This window comes from Culex pipiens, chromosome 3 (assembly GCF_016801865.2).
Source record: "Culex pipiens pallens isolate TS chromosome 3, TS_CPP_V2, whole genome shotgun sequence".
In the NCBI taxonomy this organism is placed as follows: domain Eukaryota; kingdom Metazoa; phylum Arthropoda; class Insecta; order Diptera; family Culicidae; genus Culex; species Culex pipiens.
The window spans coordinates 29,115,996-29,126,959 of record NC_068939.1 but is presented as its reverse complement, the minus strand read 5'-3'; the positions used below and the strand labels follow the sequence as shown (position 1 = coordinate 29,126,959).

Genomic DNA, 10,964 nt, shown 5'->3' with positions numbered 1-10,964 from the left:
CAATTCATATGGACTTCCAGCATGCAAAGCAGTGGGAGTTCGTTGGTCCAAGCGAGAGGTGTAGAATATTAAAATTTATGAGTTCATGTGTGCCATTGGAGACGGAAGTTATCCTGAGGTCACCGGATTTTATTAGGAATTTTAACCCATTGTTTTCAGTTAATTTGAATAAGCGTGTAAGGTAAACATGTAGCATCTGTCATTTTACACTGTTATGCGGAATTAGTCACTACTTACCATCCTTTACTGACTGTCACTGGAAATGTCATCAAACTCAAGATGGCGGTCATCGAAGCGCAGTGCAAGCAAACATCAATCATAAATTTCCAATATCTGGAGAAATTTTATTCGTTCTATTCTGCCTTTTGTCATCTTTTGATTAATTCCAAGAATTTCCTACATATTTACAACAGATCGCCCATGACGCGTGAAAATAAATCCAACAATTCTGCGTTCGCCGCACTCACCCAAACAAAAAACGATTCTCAATTCAACAAACATTCGTGTTTTTTTTCAACCACATTAAATTGTCTTTTTGGCAATGGAACTAATGACGGTTCGGCTTCAGGTCACTTCGAAATGAGCATATTTTCCCGCGCGTACGCGCACGCTAAATAAACTCTGATAAACTAACGATAACGCGGGCTCGTCACCACAAATCATAAACCTTAATTACGCCAGTGGCCGCAGCAGCAGTTCTAAACTAGAGCTCTTTTTTGTAACGCGCTCTATTTACGGTGGCGGACACTTCCGGCGCGCACCAATCAAACCGTGTAGTAAGGTGTAACCGAGAGGTGTCACAGAGGAAAAATGATTTAATCGCTTCCCACTTCCCTCCTGCCTCCCTCCCTTTGATATCGTGCTCACTCGATTCTAGGTATCTGTCAAATTGAGCCGGCGACGAGTGTCACCGCTGGAATGTTTCGTACTAAATTTGTTCTAAAAAGTGTCGATCGCTTCGATCAATCGGTAAAGCTAGAAAAAATGTGGAATGTGTTTTCGGTTCCTACGAGTGTGTTGTCTGTACAAAATGTCTGTGTGGTACAAAACCTAACCTCAAAACCGAAAAGGAGCACGTTTGTTTACAAACATCAGGAATCCTACCGTCGCTTGACCTAACCTCTACTTTTTATTGGTCCTAAATCCTACCCTAGAACTCGATCCTCCAAATGCTCTCCTGATGCTGTATCATGAAAGATCATGTGCTGCTTTTTCGGTTGTTTGTCGGACCCTTCGATTTGCCTGCTCCGCTCCCACCGTTTTTAGTAACCTTGTGTCCCACCTTACTGTAATTTCCCACCTGTTTCACTCCCGCCAAGATCTTTCCCTCGTTCGCCACGATATCGTCTCGGAAGGCCAGGAACCCTAGCTGTGCGTGCGACGCTTCGTTCAGCGCCCTCGACCGGATACAAGCCCGGTACTGATCCACCGATAACTTCTGTCCGGCGGCCTCCCCGCTGCAGATCTTCGGATGCCAGATGTGAAAGATACCCGGATCCGTCGCGCGAATCACCTTGATGTGTGACCGGACGTACTTCCGGTACAGCATCACGTCCTCACCACCCCACCCGATGATCTCCTCGTCAAATCCTCGCACCTTCAGGAAATCCGACCGGTACTGGCACGTCATGCCGTACCCAAAATCCCTCCAAAAGCCCGAATCCTTCGAGATGAGCAACTGGTCCGTCTCCGGCGGAACTTCTTTGCCCTGCAACGTGTACACCACGTGCGGATTGTACAAGCTGAACACCACCGGGTAGTAGACCTGTAAAAAACCCCTCTCGTTAAGATCGCTTCAAAAAGGTGGGAACGCAGCTCACCTTCTTGTTTGGCTTGGTGTTCCAACGGCATCTATCTAAAAATTTAGCACTAAACACTACATCTACATCACACATGAACAGCAGCACGTCCTTGTCCTTATTTACATTGCTGCTCCAGACTTTCTCAGCACCAACTCGGAGGGCCTTGGCTGTTGAAGAAACAAAACGGAGCGTCAGTGACCCAACCTAGCCCCAAACCCGCACCCTCACTCACCCCTCGAGAACGTTTCGTTCAACGCCAACAGCTTCAGGTTCGACGAGTTCCCACCGGAGTTCTTCATCCCGATGACTCGGCTCATGATCGAACGCGCTTCCGACAGCCCATCCTCTCCAAAATACACCACCGTCAGGTGAACCCGCTTGTCATGCTTCAGCGCAATCTTGACGTACTTGTCCATGAAGCTCTGGAAGGTCGACGTCCGGCCGGACAGTGGCAATATGATATGGATCAGTTCCTTCTCCTGCTGCTTCGGGTACGCCTCCATCTGGATGGTTTGAAGCGGTGCAAATGGTCGCATCACGACCAGTTTCGTCGTGCCGTGCTGGCTGTGGTCACCGTGCTGATGCTGCTGGCCACTACTCGATGACGTTTTGTTGACGTCCTTTGTCCTAAAGTACAACTCGTACTGCGTCCCCGTTGTCGGCTCGTTCCGGTAGATGCCCTCCGTAAAATCATCCAACGTATACTTGAGCATGTTTGTGGTTATGTTTCGATTCAGCGTCTCGATCGCCTTGTTCAGAGCGCCTAGGATGTCTCTCCGTTTGTACCCGATGGGTTTCTCAACAACACGCTTCCCCAGTCCCAACTCGATCGGATACACCCGACTAAAGGTGAAGTGATTAAACGGTACCAACTCGTACTCGTTGTTCAGCGGTAGACCATGCAGAATCTCCGCCGAACCAACCTGTCTTCGGATAAACGCCGAACAGTCGTGCAACGTCGGCGTCTGAGGTGAGTTCAGCACCACCCCACTTCCGTTGATCACCTCACTCGACGGAAGCTGCTGCCCGGCAGCATTCTTCAGCTGCAAGATCTGCAACTTGAGTGCCTTGATCTCCGCCGTCAGCTTCGCGACCTCCTTGATGTTCTCCTCCTCCCGCTGCTGCAACATCTGCAGGTATCCACTCTGCTGTTCATTCCTATCGGCCGAAAGTTCCCGCACTCCGGAACTCCCCCCACCTGCGGCGTACTCCTCATCGCCACCAATCCCCACCGGGCCGCCCATATTCGCACTGACCAGCCCCCCGCCGTTCTCGGTGGCGATCAGCCCGCCGAGGCCACACCGAGTCAGCGCCAGCAGCGAGATCAGCGTCACCGACGAGATCAGCAGCAGAAGCCGGGCCAGCAGCTTCGAACCGGCCATGCGAACCATGGTGGGACCGTGAAGGCGAAGCACACTTCCGGGCGTGGTCCAAAGGGCTCATCGAGACGCGATCAACGGGGGAGGCATGTGGGGTTTAGTGGCAGGTCTGAAAGAGATGGAGAAAACGGAAGGGAATGTTAGTAAAATGGTTCACGAGTTTAAATTTACTCCCAAAAAAATCACCAAAAGAAAAAATGTCTATTTTAAAGTGTCTATTTTAAAATTCGACGGTTTTACACTGTAGAAAAAAGCAAAAACTGCTCGACGGCGGGTGCTCGATTAGGAACAAATATCGGGAATTCACGGGAAATCGACCCGTTTTTTGGACCTCTCGATTCCCGGTAGTGCGTCCATCCCGGGAATTCCCGGGACAAAAATCCCGGGATTTTTTCAAAACCGGGAATTCCCGAATCCCGGGATTTTTTAAATTTTGTCCCGGGAATTCCCGAAATTAAAAAAAAATCAAATTTTGGCTTGGAAATTCAGATTTGGTTGTAGAAATATATATATAGTTGAATACTTAGTACTCGATAAGAATTTTAAAGCAATAAAATTTGTAATCGGCATGCATCAGCATTAATTTGGCTTGTTAGGGAAAATTGCTGAAATTTTAGTTTACAGATCCGCAAAATGCCTTGCGCTTTCAATATTTTCTATTAAATTTTATTGTCGTATATTCATGGCTTCAAATTTGAAAAAAAAATCATATTTAATTATTTTTCATCAAAAACCGGCATCTGTAGCAAATCAGGACAAAAGTAAGGAATTTTGACAGCTGTTTTAGCCATTTTTTTACATAATGTTCTGATTGTTTTGATTGATTTTAGTTACAACAGGAATAGAACAAAACAATTAGTACACCGATTTCCAAATTTATTGCTCTAAAATCTCCTGTATCAGACTGCAGTCCCGATTATCTCCAGTTGGCGGTAGTGACTTAGGGATATTTTTTAAAATATGTTTTAATATAAAACATAAAATTCTAAACTTTCCAAAGTGTTGTTGTTTTTTATTTTTTGTTGTTTTAGACAGTTTCAATGAAATTGTTTAAGCTTTTGTGGTCATGTTATATAAATAAATAAAAAAAGAAATATATTAAAAATTGCGGTTCATTTAAATTCCAAGCACACCAAAGAGCGATTTTTTAAATGTATTTTAAGCTATCTTAAAAACTGCTGTCCTTGTTAAGATTGAAGTGTGAATTATCACCAATTAACAGTATTGAGCTAATTCTGTAATTTTAGGCTTGAAAAACATAACAAATATAATGAAAACATAGATTTTATTATTGCTTCAAAAATTTCCCGGGATCCCGGGAAATCCCGGGATTCCAAAAATATTTTTCCCGTTTCCCGGGAATTTCAAAACTCTGGAAAATTGGACGCCCTAATTCCCGGGAAATTTGGTCGAGACTCCATGGAAATTTTATACTTATAAATATCGAGCAAAATTATGTAAACTTATCAGAAAAACATTAGAAAAATTCAAAATTGTACAGAACATTGAATGTTCAATCATAGATGTTCAAGTTCGAATAAACCAATGCTTCTCTAATCTTCTTATTCAGAAAGTGTTAACTTTAACATGTCGAAAATTCCAAAACCTATGATTGAGAGAAGCCAAAAATATGTGGACCCCACAATTCACCTTAAGAAATACTTAGCAGTTACACCCCAGATATGAAATCAATTTTTTTGTTCAAATATTATTTTTTTAGGGGAAATATACCCTTTCTCAGCCTATTTCTATTATCGGCCTATCAGCACTTTGACCATGAATAACAGCTTTCATTAAGTGTTTTTGACTGTTCCAAAGTAATAAATAGCTCAAATAAAAGTGAGCAAGCAACTCTCCATTGTTGATACCTCTGAAAATGTTGATTTGATAGCGGAAAACGGCAAAAGTGATGAGAATTGGTCGAACGGCTTAGAGTGATTAGAATGGGTATATTTTACCTATTTATTTCTTAGAGGGAAAAGCTTTTTCAAGTTAAGTTCAATTTCCATATCTTCTCTCGAGGATAAAAATCCTAATAATCTCGTTTTTTTTGTAAACGTTCGGGTTTTCCTGAAAAATTTATTTTTTTCTTTTTTCTTATTTACAGTTGACCTAAACATTAAAAAAAAACAAGTATAATTTGTTGTTTTGAGTCGTTATTTATCATATTGCCAAAATCCCGATACCAGGAAATTTTATATTGGCTATATTAGTTATTTTTTTACAAAAACCTAATAAGGCCGTTGCAAATATTTTTCAAAGTTTATGTCACCCCCTTCTTCAAAATTGATCTGAACATCAGGGGGCAAAAAAAATAATTTTCCGAAAATCTTAAAAATTTCCATGAAATTGGAGGCTTATCAACTGAAAACATTCTAAAATACATATTTCCGCATTGTTAATCATATTGTGCATGTTTGGGCTTGTTTAAAAATGTTTAGATTTTTTTATGAAATTCCAATGTACGACACCGCAAAAATTTTATTTTTCGCAAAATATAAAATTTTCGTCAATACTTGGATATTTTGGAAACTAATGATGGCAAAACAACAGGACAGGTGTATTATGCATTTTTAAACACTTTTTTCATTAAAATGTTGAAACCATGGCTCGTAATTTAAATTTTTATGCTTTTTTATTATTTTACATAAACATAAACTTCAATAAATATTTGCAACGGCCTAACAAGATCATGAAACAAGTTTGTGCGGCTTTTGAAAAATCACTCAGAGCGAATTAAGATTTGTAAACATTTTTAACAACAATTTCGAGCCTTAAAAAGCTCAAGAAACGATTGTGCATTTGTTGATTCAGAAAAATAAATCAAAATGTTGATATAGTTCCTCAAAATAATGAGGCTACTTAAATTATCGTTTCATTGAATAAGTATGAACTAATTGTAACTGAATTCGTTGGAAAGAAACAAATTTATTACCTTTCTTTTAAATTTTTGGCACTAATTGTTGGTAAAAAAAATTGTGCTAAAGGGGAAATTGAAAATCTCAAAAATCGTAGGAACAAACTAATCTGAACTAGCTGAATGTGTTTTACTTTATGAAATCGGTTAAAAAAAGCAAAGCAATCCACCTTAACGGCCCCCGGGTCTTTTGTGGGCTCTGTTGCAAGTTTCTGCTCATTTCTAGGCGTCCGAAGGTTATGTGTGGTGAGTCACTCAAAATCCTTTTACGCTAATGGACCGACGTTTTACTTCCCCATCCGATAGAAGGCGTGGTCAGGCAAATCTCGTCTCGAAAAATGCCACCGGGTCCGTCTGGGATTGAACCCAGGCCATACTGGGGTTTGGAGGCTACCACGCTAACCACTAAACCACCGGACCCGGCAAAAATCGGTTAAAGTCCCCTTTATTCATTAAACAAAAACTTTTATGAAATATAAAGCAGGGCGTATAGAGAGTATAAACTTTCAAAAACCTGAAAATGGAACAAAAAATCAAATTAAAACTTAGACCTAATTTAGTACGTACCGTCATCAGGGGTGAGATTGGGTCATACAAATTTCAGCTTCAGCGAATGTTAGTTTTTAGTTTTTGGTTTTTAGTTTTTAGTTTTTAGTTTTTAGTTTTTAGTTTTTAGTTTTTAGTTTTTAGTTTTTAGTTTTTAGTTTTTAGTTTTTAGTTTTTAGTTTTTAGTTTTTAGTTTTTAGTTTTTAGTTTTTAGTTTTTAGTTTTTAGTTTTTAGTTTTTAGTTTTTAGTTTTTAGTTTTTAGTTTTTAGTTTTTAGTTTTTAGTTTTTAGTTTTTAGTTTTTTGTTTTTAGTTTTTAGTTTTTAGTTTTTAGTTTTTAGTTTTTTAGTTTTTAGTTTTTAGTTTTTAGTTTTTAGTTTTTAGTTTTTAGTTTTAGTTTTTAGTTTTTAGTTTTTAGTTTTTAGTTTTTAGTTTTTAGTTTTTAGTTTTTAGTTTTTAGTTTTTAGTTTTTAGTTTTTAGTTTTTAGTTTTTTAGTTTTTAGTTTTTAGTTTTTAGTTTTTAGTTTTTAGTTTTTAGTTTTTAGTTTTTAGTTTTAGTTTTAGTTTTTAGTTTTTAGTTTTTAGTTTTTAGTTTTTAGTTTTTAGTTTTTAGTTTTTAGTTTTTAGTTTTTAGTTTTTAGTTTTTAGTTTTTAGTTTTTAGTTTTTAGTTTTTAGTTTTTAGTTTTTAGTTTTTAGTTTTTAGTTTTTAGTTTTTAGTTTTTTAGTTTTTAGTTTTTAGTTTTTAGTTTTTAGTTTTTTAGTTTTTAGTTTTTAGTTTTTAGTTTTTAGTTTTTAGTTTTTAGTTTTTAGTTTTTAGTTTTTAGTTTTTAGTTTTTAGTTTTTAGTTTTTAGTTTTTTAGTTTTTAGTTTTTAGTTTTTAGTTTTTAGTTTTTAGTTTTTAGTTTTTAGTTTTTAGTTTTTAGTTTTTAGTTTTTAGTTTTTAGTTTTTAGTTTTTAGTTTTTAGTTTTTAGTTTTTAGTTTTTAGTTTTTAGTTTTTAGTTTTTAGTTTTTAGTTTTTAGTTTTTAGTTTTTAGTTTTTAGTTTTTAGTTTTTAGTTTTTAGTTTTTAGTTTTTAGTTTTTAGTTTTTAGTTTTTTGTTTTTAGTTTTTAGTTTTTAGTTTTTAGTTTTAGTTTTTAGTTTTTAGTTTTTAGTTTTTAGTTTTTAGTTTTTAGTTTTTAGTTTTTAGTTTTTAGTTTTTAGTTTTTAGTTTTTAGTTTTTAGTTTTTAGTTTTTAGTTTTTAGTTTTTAGTTTTTAGTTTTTAGTTTTTAGTTTTTAGTTTTTAGTGTTTAGTTTTTAGTTTTTAGTTTTTAGTTTTTAGTTTTTAGTTTTAGTTTTTAGTTTTTAGTTTTTAGTTTTAAGGTGTTTTTCCCTTGATGTTTAGAAAAATTATGCGGGTTGAGACAAATGATGGATCAGCTTTCAATTGTCTCAAATAAAAAATCAAGTTGAAGAAGATGATTTGATTTTCATTTTATTTAAATAGTTTTTAGAGAAAAAAGCACTTATTTAACTTTACAACACTGAAATTTTGTTGCCATAGGCATTCAAATCGCAAACCCAGCAAATTGGACAATCGTTTTGAAAATGATGATTGTTTCTCTCGGCTGCAATAAACACATTTTTTTAATTTTTCAAATATTTTTTGAGTGGGTCGTAATTTATAATATTCAATAAGAAATTCTGTTAAGAATTAATTATTATTATTGAACTCCCCAAGTCAATCAAGATCAAGCACGATGGTTGCATAACTCTAGGCGTTTTCGAACTTTGTTCATCTTGCGAGCGAGACAACTACATTTCCATCGTTTTCTTTCCCCTTCTCGCAATTACTCTTTCAATCTGTCATTCTGCGCTGCGCTGTCAGTTCAACTTGGTTCGTGATCAAAAGTCGCTTCAGAAAAAAATAAGTGCAATTTTCGCGTTGAAAAAGTGCTTCCCGGGGGAAAATCTAGTGAACCTGTGACCAGTCCCCACTTTCGGAATTCCGGCGTAACCCGTTGCATTTAGCCGTTGGCCCCGCGTGCGCACAAACTTCCGGTAAGTTTGGAGTGCTTGTAGAACTTCGGATTGAGTCACCGTCATTTTACGTGTCAAAGTCAACCCAGCAGAAAATCCCGTTCGTTTTTGCTTTTATCATCGATTCCCACGCCCGTGGCCACTCCCCGTTCCTTTCCACCTCGGAACACTTGAAGGAATTTCGATTTGCGCACTACCTTCATCGGAATGTTTGATGTAATTGTTGGGGTTGTGATGTTCGCTTCCTTCCAGATGGACGGATTGTTCCGGTGGAACCGTATTTCTTGTGCTATCCAAAGTGAAGCCCCCTTTTTTGCTGCTTGTCTCACTTTGTAAATATGTACTTTCGGTGCTAGGCCAAGTACGCGATAATGAAATCATCACAGCGAATTGTTTCCAGTTCTGAGCCCGCGGAGAAGAAGAGTGATGACTCATTAGTGTCGGTTCCCTTCCTCCACACGGGTCACACCGTCACATTCGTTTTCTAATTAGCTTTCCAAAGCGAATTGAATCGCTTACAGTTGTTGTTAAAACTACCCGGCGCCGGAATCGACGCTACCTGGGTGAAGCCCGGTTCTGGCCACCACGAGAGAGAATCGGAGGTGAAATTTATGGCCGGCTTGAGAAAGGTGGTTTCACCGTAGACGAAGCAGCCAGAGTTAAAGTTTTCTTGTTGTTGCTGGAGCTCGTTTTTGCTGCAAGTGGCTTTGGAGAAGGTGACGATGGCACAGGAGACGATGACGCCCCCAAGGCCACTCACTTCGGTGGTTGGTTCAAGCAAAGGGTTCAACGAACTGGAACCGCTTCGCAGGCAGTGACGGTTGGAGGGAGAATGAGGTGTACAGTGCACGGTTTTTGCTGTGTTGAAAAGTTTTGCAAGTTGGAGCTGCATTTTATTTGTTTTTTTTTTTCATTGCTTTTTATTTGTTAATTGATAAAACCCTAGCAAAATATGTCGAAGTGCAATGTTATCTGCTGTTCCTAGCTGTGGAATTCTTAATGGATGCTGCTAAACCTTGAATGTTCAAGATAGGTTAATCGCTACATCTCAAACTTTGATAACACGTAGGTTTTCTACAAATAAACAGAAGTTCAACAGATAGCCTTTCTTTGATACATGTTATCAATGGCCATGCCGCCTTCTTCAAAAATCAACAATCAATAATAAAATAGCATTGAAAATTCATTATCATTACATTTTCAGGCAAAAAATCAAAAATATCGAAAACCTAAATTTATTGCAACACAGACATTTTGAAATTAAGAAGAAAAAAAAATTAAATTAAGAATTTAAGAATTTAAGAATTTAAGAATTTAAGAATTTAAGAATTTAAGAATTTAAGAATTTAAGAATTTAAGAATTTAAGAATTTAAGAATTTAAGAATTTAAGAATTTAAGAATTTAAGAATTTAAGAATTTAAGAATTTAAGAATTTAAGAATTTAAGAATTTAAGAATTTAAGAATTTAAGAATTTAAGAATTTAAGAATTTAAGAATTTAAGAATTTAAGAATTTAAGAATTTAAGAATTTAAGAATTTAAGAATTTAAGAATTTAAGAATTTAAGAATTTAAGAATTTAAGAATTTAAGAATTTAAGAATTTAAGAATTTAAGAATTTAAGAATTTAAGAATTTAAGAATTTAAGAATTTAAGAATTTAAGAATTTAAGAATTTAAGAATTTAAGAATTTAAGAATTTAAGAATTTAAGAATTTAAGAATTTAAGAATTTAAGAATTTAAGAATTTAAGAATTTAAGAATTTAAGAATTAAAGAATTTAAGAATTTAAGAATTTAAGAATTTAAGAATTTAAGAATTTAAGAATTTAAGAATTTAAGAATTTAAGAATTTAAGAATTTTAAGAATTTCAGAATTTAAGAATTTAAGAATTTAAGAATTTAAGAATTTAAGAATTTAAGAATTTAAGAATTTAAGAATTTAAGAATTTAAGAATTTAAGAATTTAAGAATTCAAGAATTTAAGAATTTAAGAATTTAAGAATTTAAGAATTTAAGAATTTAAGAATTTAAGAATTTAAGAATTTAAGAATTTAAGAATTTAAGAATTTAAGAATTTAAGAATTTAAGAATTTAAGAATTTAAGAATTTAAGAATTTAAGAATTTAAGAATTTAAGAATTTAAGAATTTAAGAATTTAAGAATTTAAGAATTCAAGAATTTAAGAATTTAAGAATTTAAGAACTTAAGAATTTAAAAATTTAAAAATTTAAGAATTTAAGAATTTAAGAATTTAAGAATTTAAGAATTTAAGAATTTAAGAATTTAAGAATTTAAGAATTT

At 35.4% G+C, this 10,964-nt stretch overlaps 2 protein-coding genes across 4 annotated transcripts in view; one reads left to right on the top strand and one right to left on the bottom strand.

Annotated features, from left to right (window-relative positions):
- Positions 1-319: 319 nt before the first annotated feature.
- LOC120425696 (chondroitin sulfate N-acetylgalactosaminyltransferase 1) overlaps positions 320-10,964 on the bottom strand; it is a 40,270-nt gene continuing 29,625 nt past the window's right edge. Inside the window, exons 2-4 of the mRNA XM_039590283.2 lie at positions 2,035-3,290; positions 1,821-1,969; positions 320-1,765 (exon numbers count right to left, since the gene is read on the bottom strand). Coding sequence (XP_039446217.1) covers positions 1,199-1,765; positions 1,821-1,969; positions 2,035-3,193 — 1,875 coding nt within the window. The 5' untranslated portion in view covers positions 3,194-3,290 and the 3' untranslated portion in view covers positions 320-1,198. The remainder of the gene's footprint in view (positions 1,766-1,820; positions 1,970-2,034; positions 3,291-10,964) is intronic.
- Positions 8,498-10,964, top strand: part of LOC120425715 (synaptobrevin-1) — a 43,412-nt gene continuing 40,945 nt past the window's right edge. For 2 of the 3 annotated variants that reach the window (XM_039590338.2, XM_039590333.2), the window contains exon 1: positions 8,499-8,684. The gene's annotated coding sequence lies outside the window, so the exon portion shown is untranslated. Of the gene's footprint in view, positions 8,685-10,964 lie in introns of all 3 variants that reach the window. The other variant, XM_039590323.2, reaches the window with a different exon arrangement.